The sequence below is a fragment of the Glossina fuscipes genome, unplaced genomic scaffold (assembly GCF_014805625.2).
Source record: "Glossina fuscipes isolate IAEA_lab_2018 unplaced genomic scaffold, Yale_Gfus_2 26, whole genome shotgun sequence".
In the NCBI taxonomy this organism is placed as follows: Eukaryota; Metazoa; Arthropoda; class Insecta; order Diptera; family Glossinidae; genus Glossina; species Glossina fuscipes.
The window spans coordinates 2,448,203-2,466,637 of NW_023998421.1; the positions used below are offsets into that span (position 1 = coordinate 2,448,203).

Sequence of the window (18,435 nt, forward strand, 5' to 3'; positions counted from 1 at the left end):
AATAAGCTTACAAAGGAGTATTGCGGATTCAAAAAAAAAAGAAGAAGTAACGTACAACTTATAGAAATTTCGTAACATTTTTTGTAAGTTTATCGCAAATTTTTCTTGATATACGTTAACGTAAACATCTCTGTGTTTACATAACGTGATAAATTTCTACGGTTTAACTCTAGCCTAATGTATGATTTTTGCTAGTCATGCATTTATCAGATTAAAGGTGGGTCGCATTTATCCAAAGCTAAATTATAGGTGAAAAGTGAAACTAAAACTTGCAAAATGGACACTGGATTTAGTCGAAAGGTGCGGGTAAAAGTCTGAAAGATAAAAATAATATTTTAGAGCGTGTATTAGTGACGCGAACTTGCTGGTGGGGCCACAACACAATGGGGGCTTTGTATAGTCAAGACCCTTCACAAACGTGAACATAGTTTGAAAACTACTTTAAAATACGTTACCCAAGACTTAACACTCAAAAATAGGGTACATTACATTCATCTTTGTATATGCAAAATTCAAAAACATCAAAAATTCGGATGTTATTGGGAAATTTAAATCTGGCATAAATATGTGATTGAAAAACGGTAGCAAACCGCTTTTCAAATTATATTAATTTCACCGCAGTACGTAGTTCAATTAAATGTAATTTTAAGTCTACCCAGATCTGGATCTACACCATGATATAAACCGGTCCTTTGAAGCTTCCGCTAAGAATGCCCCTAATAAATAAAAAAATTATTCAAAACATGGTTTGATCTAGAATTTATTACAAATATTTTGCAGCACCAACGCTGGTCGTTATAGAGTAGTGCACACGCCCATTTCATGATTTCAAAAAACAAGTATGGAATATTCGCTGCAAGACGAATAAAATTTTTCCAACTGCGTTCTAATAAACTTAACTAAGAAAGGTGGAGATTATTTTAATAAAAATTTCTAAAATTTAGAATAACATAACATATTTTCTATTATTAGATTTGAAATATGAATATTCGAAAACGCTCGAAAGAGAACGTTTGCTTCGTATAGCCTTGAATAACATGCTTTGCGATATCGAGTTTTCTGGTAAAGGTCTTACTAGTATTAGTAATCACTTTACTTTTCAAATTTCGTGCCTTGGTAAAAAACGTCAAAAGGACGGCATTTGAAAGTTTCTCTTTAAAACTTGACCATCGAATAAAGAAAAAATTTACAAAATAACAAAAATTTTCAGTTGGCCAATGTTTTTGAAAAAGCGATGAAGCAAAGTTCTTCGTTTCTCTAAGAACACGTAAAGAAATTAGAAACTAAAAAAAAAAAAAGAAGAAATCAAAAATTCAATAAAATTAGAAGCAGCGACTAGAAAAATTCAGTAAAATATCGAAAACGCGTTAAGAGAATAAACAATAAGTGTGCACGAAAAAAAGGATAGTTGAGAAAAAATTAAACAAAACGGTAAAATTGAGTAAAAGAAAGAGAGAGGAGAACTTGAATAGTGAAAGTAAACAGCGAAAAGAAGCAAAATAGAAACGAAAGAAATTAACTCGCGACGGGAGGAAAAGGAAGTTATCAAGTCAATCAGATGCCGCGGGTTTAACAATGCTGGGATTATTTACAATAATGGAATTGCAGCAGAGTAAACAAACTGAAAAATTAATCGAAGAAATGCTGGAGTTTTTGGACTGTAAAACTTGATTAGAAAAAAAAAAAAAAAACCTAAAAAGACAAATTGAAAATATTGAAAACATTTCATATATGTTTTTAAGATTTTCTGAAAATATTAAAAATTATTTTATAGTTTTTTCTTTGATACGCTAAAAAAAAAATATGGAACTAAATGCCGATTATAAATTTGTAGCAACTAGTGAAGAAGAGGATGATACGCAAAAGATCATCTCAGAAGAGGAAGAACAGCAACAACAATCATTGCCACAACAATTGGTCAATGAAAATGAAAGCAGTACCGATTATCAAGGAGCTGAGGACGAATTGGAGGAAGAAAAAGCTCTAAATATTGCGCTCGACGAGTGCAGAAAAGAGAGAAAATCGAAAAATTCTTTAGCTAAAGGCATAAAAAAATTGAAACAGCAATTTCCGATTTGGAATACAAAGGAAATAGGTAAAGCAAAAAAATTTGAAATTTATTTTATGAATTTTGATAACCAAAAAATTGTTATGCAAAATAAATTCAATTCACTTTTTCAATTTCTTTTTTTTTTTTCAGTTAATCCTCAGAAAAAAAGTTTGGGCTCTCAGACAAACGTCACCATTACTGAACCAATTTGGCGGCAGTGTTTGCTAAGTAAGGGCGCAGACGTGAACGGTGAAAGTTCTGATGACGCTGCTGAACTAGGAGAAAACGAATGGCATAATAAATTAGAATTAAATTGCCGCCGTAGCACTAACAATGCCTATGTTCAAGAAGTGCAAAGAGCAATTTACGGTGATACTACCGGGCATCCCGCTAGTGGTTCAATGGACTATTATAAAGCCGCTCAAAATTACGCCGTCTATGGTAAAGATTTCTTAGACTTTCCCGAAAATTTGCTGCCATTATTAAATGATAAGACTAATTCTGGCAACGAGAATACAAGTAATATTTCAACAAACTTCGGCAATGGCTTGTATCCAACACCAATTAGCACCCCAACTACGAGCTGTGAAAATAACAACGTAGGATTAGGACTTAATAATTTGGGGGTAAGTGGATTAACTTATATTTTAGAAACATTTAGAAATTGTCCGCTTTTGATATACTTTTGTAGAAACCAGTAAACACTGCTTGTAGTACAACTTGCTCGTCGGGGAACTCGGCTACGCCAGCAGCTGTAGCAGCAGCAGCGGCAGCCTCGTCAGCTGCTTATTATCAAATGTGTAACAGCATTCAACAACCAGCCAGAGCAACCGCCAACGCTGCTGCTGGTAATAATGCTGCTGCTGCCGCCGCGTATGGTATGTTCTTGGGCAATAAAGTAACTTATGTGGCAACTGGTCCCACCGCCCCGCCTTTAGTATACAATCAGCATACTTCCACCACCACTAATTTCATATCAAACAGCTTAGCTAATGCCGCTTTGGCCTCGTCACCAGCGATACTTTACTCGAATCCAATGCTTACTACAACCACGCAACAATATTTAAATACATTTTTCAAAGAAACTCAATTTCTAAGTACCGCTGGTGGTGCTAGTTCTGCTCAGGGAGGTGCAGTTGGAACTACTACAGGCATATATGAGCGTTTGGTTTATGCTCAGATGTTGCAACAGCAAATTTATCACCAAACTCAACAACAAGCAGCCGCTGTAGCTGCCATGTTTCAGCATAAGCAACGAGCTTCAGCGGCAGCTGTAGCGGCGTCCGTACGGGCAACAACAAACGGCTCGAATAATTTAATTAATTCAAATAATAGTAATAACACTGCTCAGGTCGCTACGATTGTTGCCTCCTCAAATAGCTCGTTACCAGCTTTAAATCTATGCTCTCGTCAGGCAACCATGACTATAGGTAATTCGCCCGATTTTTTATTAATCAAACAACAAACTAACGCTACAAACGCAGTAGCCATAGTGGCCAATGGCACCGAAGATGCGACCAACGCACTAGCGGATTAGTTCTCACCTGAAGAATGATCCGGTTACCGATTCTCAATGTACTGAGATTAATGTATGGAGTTTTCTGTCGTTCTATCTTTTTTTTTCTTTTGTTAGATATTTTTTTTATCATTCTTATCATTGTAATTTAAAAAACTGGAATCACATAGAAAATCTGTATATATGAGTTACATACTTACATACACCCCTAATATCACTGAAAATAATAATGGTTTTAATAAATAGAATAGAAAACAAAAAAAAAAAAAAAAAAAAAAAAACACGTTTTATGAATAGAGCAGCATTCGAGGCGTAGTCGATTGGAAGTATTTCTACAATTTTTTGACTGGAAACTTTGTTATTCCATTTCAAATCATCGCGGTTTAGCAGTGTTTCAAAATTTTGATTTCTGTGCAACTTTTAATCTTTTCCGAATAGTTCAGATATAGGGTATCAAGAGTAAACGGTAAGAATTCCAACTCTCTGCGCCAAATTTTGTAATTGGAAAACAGGATTTAGAAAATTACTATTTGATGAAACTAAACTGCTAAGCTAAATGGAGGTCGCGACCTAAAAGATCTATTTTACTCGAGATAAAAAATCGCAATAACAACAGTTTTTTTGTTAATAGCGAGCTAATTGGATATTTAAGAAGATAATAACAGTTCAAAAAAATATGTTAAATTTATTTGTGGGGAAGTATTCGCACCAAAATATTAAAAATAAACCGTCGAGCACAGAAAAATCAAACTTTGAAAAATTCTATTAGGCATACACACACACACACATACAATTCCTTAAGGCAAACGCAGGCACAAGCGTAAACTGTAAATATCATGCTATCGCATGCGTACACTCATAGTACGTGGTCTTAATATGCTCCAATCTTCGATTTTTTAGCAAAAATCCATGTGTCAGTCCATGTGAATGAATATTTTACTCGTCACAGCGTTCTAGTGCCGGAGTAAGGACCTTTCTGCGTGCGGAAATTTGTTGATTTGAAGATTATTCAGCTTCCCACGATTCATGGGACTTTTCCACCAGTTTATTGGAATTTCGAAACGAGCTGACCGATGAAAAATACACTTAACAAATCTACATAAACGCGCGTTGCTTTAGGCTACTTGACGGAATCTTGCTGATGGGTAAAATAATGAATAATTCTCATCCTAAAATAGTTTTGATTGTCTGAACCCAGCTGTTTTAACGAGAAAACTTGTTTAATTTGATTATTTATTATCTTATTTAAAAAAAAAACAAAGTAAATTCAGGAGGAATAAGACGACGTCGAAGGCCGCATAATCCCCATGTTACTCCTCTCATGGCTTAGTTAGGATGTGGGCCTAAAATGCTAGCAGTGAACTTTAGTTTTTTTTTTTTTTTTTTGTTTTTGGGATGTTGAGCTAGGATGGATCAAGCCAATAGAATTAAAACGTATCTATGTTGTGATTACAACTTAATTGGAAACAACTGGCATATAAATCTCATCCCGAGTATAATTTAGCAAAACAAAGAATTTCTACCTAAAAGTATCGGTTTCCTGGCATGCTTTTCCACGCCACCCTTAAGATACGACGATGTATAAGAGGCGGTGGGCGGTGGCGCATCGTTCCTTTTTAATCTAAACTAAAAAAATGAGAATGTAAGTAAGAAATTCATTAATACACTTTCACTATATTTGAATTACCTTTTATTTGCGCCTTTTGAAGCCCGATTTTCCTTACTTTGTACCTTGGGCGGACTTTTCTATCTAAAGCAAAAAGTAAGAATGTAATAATATAAGGATTATGCACTTTAACGGGAGTTTTTTTTCGCCAGTTTATAAATGTTGCAAATGCGGACGCCAATTCTTCCGTACCAAGGTAGCTGACAGGGCCGTTGTAACATTTGTGTAAAAAAGCCACGGAATAGGAAAGGCTATTGAGTCAATTAAAGGTCTTCTTAACGGGTCTGTTGAGAGGGTTAATAAAGGGGCATCTGCATTACGAAGGTTTAGAAAATTATTTTATATATCATAATTGACGTTAGCAAATCTTTTACTTAAGACTTCGGTTGGCAGACCTTATCAAAAGCATAACAATTGGACTAAGAATTTAGAAAAACATTTTTAAAGAGAAATAAAAAAAAAAAATTGAATTTGGAAGTTAGCTTAGTTACTGTGGTGTTCATACGTCTACACATGTTTATACAATCGAGGACAAATAACTTGAGTTATTATCCTCCTACGGCACGGCCCTTGATTATATTATTGACATAATTCTGGAAACTTACGACTGAAAAAAATATATATATTTTTTTTGACAATTGTATTTATTTAGATGTTTGCATTTGTTTTCAAACTAAGCAACAATTGTACGACCTCAAAAAAAGTACAAAATGTTCTTTTTTTTCTGGTTCGAAGAACTATAGGATAATAATATTTGAGGAAACCGTTGATTTATATCGGAGAGTATGAGAAGAAAAAAAGGAGAAAAATTTTCTTTTCATTAATTTTCTCATTGTTCTTACTGTTTACTTAAAATGTATATTTCAAGGAATTCCCTCAGGACATTCTAGAACGTAAATTAAAACTCTTTTTATCTATTTGTACTATATTCGCCAATGCTTTTCTAAATTTGTTGTTTTTTTTTTTTATTTTAGATTGTTCCTACTTTAATACTCTCAAGAAGAACAACAATTTTTTTTTTCTACAAAAAAAAAGTAAATTGCTTTACTTTTATTGCATTTTTAGCGACATTATAATCCAATCGGAATGCATTTATGTTGAAGCTTGCAAACATTAAATTTTTCTAAGTAGATTTGCCAAAATTAAATGAAATTTTCAGTTTCCATTTTTAACATAAACTCAAATTGAACACTTCCGTAATGTTCATATTGACGGCATACAACAGTAAGTAAGTATATGCGCCGCCATATTATCGATATTATATCAGTCATTGTTTTTTTTTTTTTAAATCATTTATTATTATTGCACGCAGATTGCCTGTAAGCACATTTTATGGTCATGTTATTTTTTTTTTTTTTTTTTTAGTATTGAATTATTAAAGAGAAGACATCAACGAGATTCCCAGGAAAACTAAGCGAATCTCTGAAGGGTATCTTCGGCATAATTTTTAAAGTTTTATTGTGAAAATTAGTTCGTAACTGTAAATTGTCACAGAAATTAACCTTATCGAATTTGGACCAAGTAGGTCTATTTTTCGGATATACCACCGCACAGAAGGACTCCTTCAATATGCGGGCCTTCATGAATAATATACCTTTGCCCGGAAAATAATACATAACTTTTAGTGTATTATTATCAAAATGAGTGAATAACCGTGTTAGGCCTTGCCCGACTTTATATAAATAAATATTCATACAGTACAGGAAAGAAAATCAATTTACATATAGTTAAATATTCTATTTAAAATATTTGTAAATTATTTCTATAAAATAATTTATTATTAATATATAGAAAAGGGACGCTTAATAAATTTAGAGAAATTATCAAAATTGGAAAAGATGCCGTCTTCATATGCCTATGGGAAATGTACATTTACGCTTTAGATCTGAGTTTACTTTCAAGTATCGAAGATAAATGTAAAACTACTACTAAGCGATCTGCTTTTAAATGATAAAAACTGAACAAATTACTCTTCATTACATATATAAAACTAAATTAATGGCCGGGTGTTATGCGTAAATGTACGCCATGCCGTATACGTTTCTGTAATTAAATGAAAAGCAAGCGTGTAGTTCAAGTTCATAGCAAACAGTAAACAATAAAACTCATTTCTTTGTTTATTACGTTTTCCCTAATAAGACGAAGTATGAAACGGGTTATCTCCGTATATTGTTATTATTATTAATTTAGCCAGAGAATAAATTCTAAGACTAAAAGTCTTAAAGCATTAGGCATTTAAGGCTTTCGCCTTTATTAAAAACTCTATCGCCCTTGGGATTTGAATCCACGACCACTGAGTTGCTAGTCGAGACTCGTGCCTACTCGGCCACCCAGGCGGATATATCTTCGTATAAGCAGTCATTATCTTTGGAGATGGAAGCTTGATTATTGCCGAAATAGAACTCTACATATATATATATATATTATGCGTAGTTTAATTTGATTTTATTTATATTTGTATGTTAAATTGTTATTTGAATATTTTGTTTAGTTTTAGCAAATCCAACGCGACTTTTGTCAAAATCGAACACCGTATAGTATTTTCCAATGAATAAATCACCCAAAATCCAAAACTTGGCGCTACCGATGTTGTGGAAACCTGAAACGCATCGGTTATTCAGACGTTTAATGTAATCTTGACCGCTCAATGTGAATATGCCGTCACCGATTTTGAAAGTGATTTCTGGTAATTGATTAATTTTATTACAATCTACCACAAATTGATATGTTTCTGGATCAATGGTCGCACCTATAGCGCGATTTACTCTATGATAATCGTCTCTAGGCAAACCGATACCGTTGCAACCCGTATCGGCTATCACTTGACATTTCTTACATACTTGTATTTTATTCACATGAGCTGATTCCACCTCAAACTGCCAATGATATTTACGCGAAATGTTCACATAATGAAGTTGACCTTCGAAATGATCAGGATTGATTCCGCCTAATGTTAGCTCACCGCCTAGACGAGTGCTACCATTACGTAGGTAATAGAATGAGAAGACGTTTTCCTCCAGCTTGTGCTGTTTCATTAGGTCGTAAAAAATTGGTGGCGCATAATGAAGAGACGAATTAAAGAAACTCATACCCATAACACCATCGTAGGGAGCATAACGAAAAGTGGCATCCGGTCGATATGTCGCTACGCCGAAAGTAACATTTTGTATCTCTTTACCTGCGAGCGATACCGTGTCTTCGACTAAGTGTCCCGACAAATAGCCGCTTTCATATATCATAAAAAACGGTTGGCCATTAAGTTGATAGGTTTGCGATTTTTCAGGATCATATTGATGATGACGTCCGAAATCTTCATTATCCAAGGTGTAGGTTTTCAAAGGTACCCACAACAAATGGGAACCGGTATCAAATAAGACCAAAAAATCTTGTGGTGGTGTTCCAATTGTAATTTTACCGTAAAAGGAAAAGTCAAGGTAATGATATTTCGGAGGCATTGTCGCAATATCGGTTATATTAAATTTAATTTGCAGTTTTTGTAACTCATGAGACAGATTCTTTTCCTCTACAAACTTTATGAGCGGAATTTTGACCAAACCTCCCTCGCACAAAAGGAGAGAACCGCAAAGTATTAAAAGCGTTTTCAGCATTTTTGATTGACTACAACAATACAATTTGAAAGTTTTAAAATGAACTGAATCTATAGTTAGTTTCTACTCATTTAAATAGATTGCCCTAGAAGAGTTTTTAATCAATCAATTTTTTTATCTCTGATAAGTGCATGAATAATAAATATACTTATGTATATCTTATTAAGTGATTTTAATTTACAATTGATAGATGTGCAATGAGAAAAAGTAAAATTAAAAGTACAATTTCTTAGATAACATCTATCGGAAACCAATAGGATGTATGTGCCTGTAACAAATTGCGTGTACTAGACTCCTGCAAATCTTGCCACTTAAATCCATGCAAAGTAATACAGATGCTACTCTACGAAACTATCGTAGCAAACGCATACACCGAACTCTGTTTTTACGCGGTTGATACGTTCTTTAGAAAATCATCCAATAGAATCGTGCGCATAATACATGCGACATATGGCAGCTTTGAAACTTTGAAAAATCGTGTAGAATGAAAAGCACTCCAAGTAATTTCTAAAAAAAAGCGGGGAAAAAACTAAGAATTGTATTGACTTTACGTATTTATAACATAAAAACAATTCATGTTTTTTACAAAATGAACATCTAATTCTCTTTTTATACGAATTGCTTTGTTTTAACACGATTTTCAATATTTTGCGAATTTTTTTCATGAATTTTTCTGATGAATTTTTTCATTCTCACTCCTCACAACTATGCATTGTAACTTTGCATTATATTTTTCACAATTCAGTTAAGTTATGCCGATCACATGTGTATCTGAGTGGGATTCCCCGAGTTATTCAAAATACAAGCACGAAATTTATTCTTAAAAAAACTCTACCACGAAGTTTTTTTAGGTGCTTTTTTAGATCTAGGGCCAATCTGCTACACTGCCTTATAGCCAATATATATTTTTACATCAATATTTTGGGAGTAAAAAGAGCATTAGGTGTACAGTGAAAATTCTGTCCTTAGGACAACCTATAAAAATTTCAATTGAAATTAGGAATAAATATCAATTTCGCAGCGGACTGAACTCTCTAACACAAAATAAATACTGTATGATGAAATGCTTTTTACAATAACTACAACTGCACGGCCAACAAGTCTCCGACTGGCAGCAGTTCTATTGAATTGAAAGAGTAACTGATACATTGATAAATTGAACAATTGATAAATTTTGTCCCTTTATCGACTGACCGTTCACTATAGCTACGATCAAAGAAAACTTTGTTTCGTTTACGTTTGTGTTAAGGTTTTTAATCACTTCAGTGGTTGTATTAACTTTTAGTAACTATTGTTGATATGGTTAAATTAATTTTTGTACCTGGTGTAGGGTGATTGGAGGTAGACCACTATAATGTTTTCCCTTCTTTTTTCTTTAATTCGTTTTTTCTTATATCCATCGTAGCGGGCGATGACTGCCGCTTAATCTCTCTACAATACAACGTTAACTGAAAATATTTCTGTTTTTTTTGTGTTTTTTCGCTCATTACTAGGAAACTACTATGGATACAAGAGAAAAAATTCCCTGCCTATGTATATATCCTACGAAGTCGGGTAAAGTTAGCCGCGCACATCCAAAGTTGAGTGTTGTCCGTTGTTCTGCTTTGTTCTAAGGTGGTTACCAATGCATTTTTGAAGGCATCGCTATTACAAAAACGTGGTACACTGTACCGTCACCAAGTACTTTGAATCGATTTCTACACAAATCTGTAGAATTTATTCCATTTTGGAAATCATAAAAGGTACGTACAATGGCATAAATGAACTTTACCTGAAGCCCAACGTACGCATGGCAGCGTCTCACTTAATATTAAAGCGAATCATTTTCGTGTTAGTTCAAATGTAGTCAAGAGTATCGGACGTCTGCTTTTCCGCTAAAGTTTGTACTTACCGGCATAACATTTTCATTGCCGCCAAACGCAACTCTGTGTTTTCATCATGCAGTGTCGAATGAAAATGAGCAGTGCACGATTAAATGATATTAGGGAAGCAAAATGTGAAATCGGATAGGCGGATCACAATGTTGCATTTTGATTTTGATATTTTTGGTATGATTGAGAATATTCATCAAGAAAGGCTTGTAAGACTCACAGATGCGTGATGAAACACATAAACACATAAAACGTACAAGAGCCGAAGAGGCTGATTGACATACAACCCCATATCTTCAGCGGCTTGCAGATTCGCATCAAGTAGCTCCTCTAGTCCAACCGCATAAGATATGCGGGTGTTTTTTTTTTTTAGCTTCTATATGGCTTTCACAGAAAAATTCTCTCTCCACAATCAGTTTTTTTTGTTATCATATTTTTTACTTGTTTTCGAATTTATACAATCATATAATAGTTAGCAATACGTTGTATACATTTCTTAATTAGAATCGAGTTAAATAAAAAGTCGACTGCATCTGCACTATTCTATCATGTATAGTGAGGACAACGCGAAGTACTTCTTCCCCGCAATCTCCTTCGGTGTTTGGCGGTGTTTGCCGAAAGAGAGATTCAGTTCGGATCTGCGGATTCTCTCTTATTTGCCCCGCCCGCGGTGATGTTGACGGGCCGTTAAAAGCCTCGTCTATCATCTGCATGCACTCCTCGACGCTCGAGGCAGATGTCGACGGGCCTTGGCAATCCTCGCCAAACACCTACTTGCACTCGTCTAACGACTTTTCGAAACTTGGCGTTTTACTCATATTCGTTTTAATCGTAGCCAGACCTTGTCCCAGAAGGAATAAGGAAAAAACTTATACCAGTTTCTTTAATAGAAAAACAGAAGGAACTTCAAATTTGTTATTGCCAATTGAAGAAGGCATTAAAAATGCATTTTGAATTTTTAGTCTTTGTCTATAGTAAGCAAAGACAAGTTTTAATTTTTTTAATGTTACACGATTTTGGAAGCGCCCTGTGTTTGCTTAACAGTAATTACGCTAACTTAGCGAAGCGCAGTACCTCTGTTAATAAGAGTTCAAACATAGATGGCAGCATAAAAGCCAAGGAAAAGCAAACCTTTTTTTTTGCTCATTTACAACTGCTATTCAAACATTTTATATGAAGAAGATATGACGATTTGCTTTTAAAATCATATTTAAAAAAGAAAAGTTTGTGAGAGTTAAGAAAGCAAATTTAGGATGTATTTCGTTTCGATTCGGCTAACAAGCAGTGAGCAAGTGAACTTGTTTTATCAATTCAAACTTAATAATGATTTGATTGGTGCGTATAATTAACGAGAGACAACAGAAACAACAACAACTCTCGAGTAGATCCTCACATTTTGCACAAAGTCAGAATGCCTAGATACTTTGGCATTTCTTTATCAATAACATTAGCAGCGCTTTTAAGCACCAGTCTCTACTCTGCTCGTTTCTTTCTTTCCTTCATTCGCATTATTTTTGTCGGTAAGAATTCTGTTAAACTGCAAAAGCAGTTTTGATTCTTTGAGATGATTACGCGCTATAATATTCATCATAGGTTGACACACATTTAAGAATGCTAATTAACAGCGATGCTACTGTTGTTATTGATAGCAGAACACCGCAAGTGCGTGAGATTTTTCTAGTTTGCATTTTGTCTTCAAAATGTTTTGATATCTGCTTATATATAATCTACTTGTCTCTGAATTAAGGCAGCTTATAGTTATAGTTGAAATGTTTATATAGCTATGGATGTTGTTGGTAATTTATATATGTACGCATATAAAATAAATATGCAAAAAAAGAAGCGAAATCTCTTTTGAATAGCCTCTCATCACTATGAGCACTTTGTTAAAAGAGTGTTTTTAAAATAGAAAAAATCACAGATAGCTTGCTGAAGAAGTGTATGATTTTGGCCTCACCCACTATGCGGGCAGTATTGAAAAGTATGCCCTTGCATAAAAGTGTAATCGGCGTTTAGCATAACGTGGAATTCCGAAAGATAAGCAAGTTTGGAACTTTTTAGAATATTGTTGGTCGGTTTTTAATAGTTTGCTTTAATTAATATTAAAAACGTGTTTAGTTTAATATTCTCAACCTCTAGTCATTACATGCATAAAATGATATAAATAACTGGGTGTTGTCACTTAGAAGGCACATCTATATATATATATGTGCTTTTCCTCGTTTCCCTCCAGTTCGAATAGTATCTCTTAGGTAAGTAGTAGACTTATCAGTTAGGTTAAGGTATGCTCAGTATAAAAAGAGCCTCACACACATCTAGCTAATCTGTGATATAGGATTTTTGCATAACAAAGTGTAAGAGTTGAAAAGAAATCTTGCCCTTGCAAATAATGAAAATAAATAAAACATCAAGAAGTCAAATATCTCGTAGTTAACAGCGGCACTACTGTTATTAATAGCAGTAGCTCCCGACATGTTACTACTTTGTACTTCGAACAAAATGTTGGAATATCTTGCTATCTATTTATCTCTGCTTATAGAGTACACGTCATCTTCGCACTGAGAAAAGTGCATTCAGAGCGAAACGTTCTTTGCGTCGTTTGTGTTGTTATTTGCAAATATAATGCATACGTTATCTATATATTTTCAGTAATTATAAAGCCTTATAGGCCTAGGAACTAGTTACATAAATACAATTAGCGGGCGCATGATTATATAAGTCAGCTAGAAGACTAATAACGTAATCACCTTGCTTTAGAAACTGCATGATCATCAATTTTTACCAGCAACTCTACGAGTTTAGGTGTGCAGTGTTTTTTTTTTTTGTAAACATATTCAAAGGCTCATCGAAGGATTTGTGACTCATTCCATTATCTAGCAACACGAACAGAAACCGATATTTTCTCTACTGTTCTAGAAGAGCATTTTCGCATTTTCATATGTCCATCTAATTTAGTGAGGGCCACAAGCCACTTAATGAATCGTTTCGGAATTTTTTAAATAAATTTATTCATAACATGTACGGTTTGGGTGGTTAGTACTATACTGCGTACGTTACTTTTACGCACTGAACATAATGAATACATATGCCTCGTATTTTACGCACCTAAATATCAAAATACATTTTGGTTGAACTAGTTCGATACTCAGCTTGCAATATATTGCCGCAATAAAGGCCATATAAAAATTATGGGCCGCTTTATGCCCGTTCTCAATATCACGTCAACACCATCACAATTTAAATGAATTACTCTACAGCAATTTTGCGATTGAAAAATTTTCCATTCGATGGTAGGAAAATTGCATACTTTGTAAAGTCTCTGCTCGTTGCAGCGAATCAATTATTCAATGCTACTGAGTTTACGTAATCCAGCTAATCCGATATAAAAAGCCATAAATCCGCCGCCGATGCAAATGTGTTCATTGTGTTCTTTCGGTTAAAGCAGTAAAGCAGTAAAGCAGTAAAGTTTACTTCGTACAGATTGCAGAAGGAAACTATAGCGCAGAAATTTGAGTATTACTTAAGCCGCTTTCAGAAGAAATTTGATAAATAAATATAAAGGAATTAGTAAGGAATTCCCTAAGGGATTTTAAATGAAATTTCGTATATTTAATGACATTATTTTCTAAATTTTGACTTTTGTTCGATCGTACAAAACTGTCACAATATAAATTATTGTTTTTGTTATAAAATCCGTTTAGCCTCCGACAGATAGATACAAAGAGGCGGAGAATTTGGGTTCGAAAAGCAATCTTTCAAGTGCAAAGAGTTTATGATTTTGGTATGAAAAAAGTTTCGTATTAAAATTTTCGCCTTTGTGTTTCGTTGAATTGAAATGTTATCAGATTACTTTAGCACCGTACGAGAAGAGTTGATATTTACTTTGTCAATTTCTATACTACACTTTATTGCTCTTGAGTAGGCGAACACAATGCACGACATACGGGACAAGTTCTACGCATTTCAAGCCATTTGTCGACACATTCTGCGTGAAAAGTATGGGTGCAGGGTAGCACACGTAGAATTTGTTGCAACTCGAAATCGTGTAGACATACTGCACAAGAAGTGCAGTATCCAGTGGTTGTATCGTCACAGCAAATGTAACTGGGTAACGTAGCAATTTCATCTCTTGTCAAACCTTGCGGAAGGACGTCATTTTCGGGTGGTGAAGGCTCTCCGAAGCCAGGGAAATGATCAACAACTAGAGCTGCATAATAAAGCAAGTAAATTGGACGATACATATTTATAGGTGTTTGTGGAAGCCATTGGGTTGTCACATGTTGATATGAAGGAAATGAGTTCGCGATATCACTGGTATTTAAAACTTCAACGGAATGAGTCGCTCCAGACTGACCGGTGGGGTAATTGTTCATCGGAACCAATAATAGAGGCGACGCGGTTGATTCCCAGTATGGAGACCAACGCGCAGAGGAACCGATTAAAGGCATTGTTAACCGCAGGTACATTCCTCGCCGAAATTGTGTTCGTCGCGGTTGCTCTCTGCGACGGGATCGCCGTCCGCCTCCTTGGTTATCGTATGCACCAAAAGCATAGCTATTTGAACGGTATGAAGAATATCTGGAAGTAGATGGGCCTGCTGTACCAGCTGCATTGCGGGAAGAAGTGCTATAACGATCTCTTAGATTGGAGGGATAAGCGATTGCATTGCTATCGCTATTAATATTACTGTAATGAGGTGCTGTAGCATCAAAATTAGTCTGACTTCCACGCGATTGTTGCCGATTGATGTTGCGCGCGTTATTCCGTTCATTAGACCTAGAGCTTGATTCATTACTATTAGCAATATTAAAACGATCGTAGCCAACCGTTCGTGCAGCTCCTTGTAATGCTTGACCGTATAAATTTTGCCGCGTGTTATTGGAACGACGATTGTTACTGTTACTGCGATTACCACGAGGACTCGTAGAAGAAGACATCTTTTTTCAATGATATTGTTTGGCGTGCAGAGTAGATACTAAATAAAAATTCTACTCCCTCACCTTTTTAAATGTTTGCAAATTATAATCTCTTTTCCCTAACCTCACCTACGCGCTTTAAGGGTAATTAATAGAAAAGATTCGTAATAAATTTTACAGTTCTACAGAAATAGCAGATTTACTTACAAAGGAACAGTTTATTATAACAAAGCAAAAATGTTCAGGTAATGTAGTTGAGCTCTTCGATAAATGGTTTCCCTACTTCACACGGCTCAAAAACATTTTGGCCGAATTTAGATTAGCATCGACCTGAGCTTGATGTGTTGTAAGTATTTCTCCTTTTCAGTTTCGTTTCACGTATTTTTCCTTTTATTTGGGGTTTTTTCCTTTTAAGTTGCATCTGATTTACTTTTCGTGATCATAATTTCTTAAGTTTTCTTATTTATTTCAAAAAACCAGAATTCGTTATATACACAAGTTCGCTTGATAATCTACCTAGGGTAATCACCACTAAAGGACCTTGGTGTACCCATTTTGTCGTTACGATTGCAACACTCTGTAAAGTGTATATATATTCTTGAACCAACGTCAAATTCTAGCCCGTCCGTCTGTGTGAGCCTGTGGACACGTGGTCGCCAAAGTTTAAGTAACGATTTCAAATGTGATGGAAACATAGGTTCTTGCATAAAATGGCCGAGATCGGTCACAGAGCACGTCCACAGCAAAGCGTAAATTAAAGGTTTCTTTGTTTCTCCAAACAGAAACTTGTGTGGATTTCTGCTCAATACTCACAAGGTAAAAGGATGACATTCCTGAGATTTACTTCATGAAAGACTCTACTAAAAATGAGAAGATCGGCCAATCGGCTCCTTACATTACAGGTAAGCATATTTTAATTTTTGCACTGTGTCGAGATTTCTCGCTTGTTAATCATAAGGCAGACAGGGCAGAATATTGAAAGTTATTTTGTTCATTCTTCATATTAATAGAGATTGTCTGTCTGTAAGGTGGTGAAATGTCGACGTTACCTAACAATAATATTTTTACTTGTTTTATATACAGTAATCTGTATATATACATTATTTAGGCATAAAAATCGTTTTGCGTCAAATAAAAGACTTTTGGTTGATAATTTTACATCAAACGGCCTTAAAACTATTACATGCTTTTCAAATTTTCCATTCAAGCACAAGAACAGGTGTCTAAATCCGTACTCTGTGTTATATATAGTAACTGTCGAATTAGGCCAGCAATTGGTAGTGTTGTCTTAAGTATGTATATAATATGTTACTTACGTTATTCTTTGGTAGTTTCAAAATAAATCGGATGCATGGATACCTGCTATTACCAAAATTAATAGTGATGCGATCCGAAGAATTGCAAGATGTAGTGATTACTTTAATACACTCTACGAAGATAAATATATATTGGGTTTGTTAAGTGCTTGTAAGGTATTGAAATACGCGCTGGAGATTACATAAATTATATATATTTTTGAGCAGAATGAAAAATGGAAACGAGTTAGCAAAGCCTATGTATGCGTTTATTCAACTAAATCTCTATAACGATATCGAAAGTTCGTCGAAAAAAATTTGGCAAAAATATGTTTTATCTATTTTCCACGAATTTTCACTTACTCTCTGAAAAAGTTTCGGGACTCATAAGTTCTCATTAATAACGTTTTACAGTAGAAAGCGATCCAAAACCGTTCAGAGGTACCGACAACGAACGGGCCACTAACCACGTCTATGTATTTTGAATTATAGGTTTGCTTACTTCCGTGCCTTAAACGTTTTTAATGAAAAAACAATCGAATACGCTACAGCGGAGCACGATCCACAGTTAAATGTCCGACAAGACTTTACTTAATACCGTTATTCACATAATGACTTCTTAAAATGAGATATTTTATAGGAAGCAGTTGTAGAAGTGGACCAAAGCGACCAAAACCATTTTGCAATAGCGTTCATCCTTGAGCCAAAACACGTCCATGTACCAAATGTCGTTAAAATGTCTCAAAAATTATTAGCTGTAGGTTGATCACAAGGAAGGAAGAGGGACATACAGACTTAGAACTCACTTTCTGAATCGATCGGTATAACAAAAACGGGGTCTTTATCATGTCCGTTTGGGCATTGCACGCATGTGCATAAAACTTAATATGCCTTTTGGCAAAAATGGTGTAGAGAATACAAAAGAATTTATTACTTATAGCATATTTTCTAATACTGTTGTGATGTGGTCGTGAACGAATTTAGCTAATTGATTCAATTTCCGTAATAAGGTAAACAACTTTATGTGCATTTCGTACTTATATCAGATGATGGATGAAGAAGAAGAAGAAGAAGAAGCCGTTTTTATATGTTTTCATTAATCGTTGATTAGAATTAATTGTTTTCATTGATTTCATGTTTAAATAATTCCGTGTTTCACAGGCAGATGTAACAAGAATAGTTAACGAAATTAAACAACATGTAGCGTATTAATTATTTTCCCTCTCTATATCCATGAAATAAAAAGGTTGGTAGAGACAATTGGAAATCATAAATGCAAATCAATTTATGAATACATTTAGAAAAGTGGGGGGAAACCTCTTAAAGCCTTTATATCAAATTTTCCTTTACTGTTGCTGCTATGTGAAATAATTTTGCAAAGACTTTTTTTTTATTTCGTTAACGCTCTTCTTTTTATGAAGTGTTGAATAATTAAAACTCATTAAGAACCTTTTCAAACTCTATCTATAATCGAAAAAATGCTTTAAAAAACAATTTATTATAAAGGAGAAAA

The 18,435-nt window shown here is 34.5% G+C and overlaps 2 protein-coding genes across 3 annotated transcripts; one reads left to right on the forward strand and one right to left on the reverse strand.

Annotated features, from left to right (window-relative positions):
* The first annotated feature begins 722 nt into the window (after positions 1-722).
* Positions 723-3,675, forward strand: LOC119635351. Of its 2 annotated transcripts, XM_038030141.1 has the most exons (5): positions 887-908; positions 973-1,660; positions 1,835-2,095; positions 2,201-2,676; positions 2,742-3,675. In XM_038030141.1, exons 2-5 carry the CDS (start codon positions 1,576-1,578, stop codon positions 3,585-3,587), a joined length of 1,668 nt encoding a protein of 555 aa, XP_037886069.1. In that variant the 5' UTR covers positions 887-908; positions 973-1,575; the 3' UTR covers positions 3,588-3,675. The 2 variants fall into 2 exon arrangements, with proteins under 2 accessions (XP_037886068.1, XP_037886069.1); XM_038030140.1 differs by having other exon boundaries at positions 723-1,660.
* Positions 3,676-7,663: 3,988 nt separating this feature from the next.
* LOC119635360 (lysosomal aspartic protease-like) lies at positions 7,664-8,877 on the reverse strand. The gene has a single exon (XM_038030154.1). It carries the CDS (start codon positions 8,838-8,840, stop codon positions 7,695-7,697), a length of 1,146 nt encoding a protein of 381 aa, XP_037886082.1. The 5' UTR covers positions 8,841-8,877; the 3' UTR covers positions 7,664-7,694.
* Positions 8,878-18,435: the final 9,558 nt, after the last annotated feature.

Bases quoted from the DNA above. Each gene is read 5' to 3' on its own strand.
- LOC119635351 (XM_038030140.1), top strand. From the start codon at position 1,576: ATGCTGGGATTATTTACAATAATGGAATTGCAGCAGAGTAAACAAACT. The intron at 1,661-1,834 runs GTAAAACTTGAT...ATAAATTTGTAG, and splicing joins AATGCTGGAGTTTTTGGACT to CAACTAGTGAAGAAGAGGAT. The intron at 2,096-2,200 runs GTAAAGCAAAAA...TTTTTTTTTCAG, and splicing joins TTGGAATACAAAGGAAATAG to TTAATCCTCAGAAAAAAAGT.
- LOC119635360 (XM_038030154.1), bottom strand. From the start codon at position 8,840: ATGCTGAAAACGCTTTTAATACTTTGCGGTTCTCTCCTTTTGTGCGAG.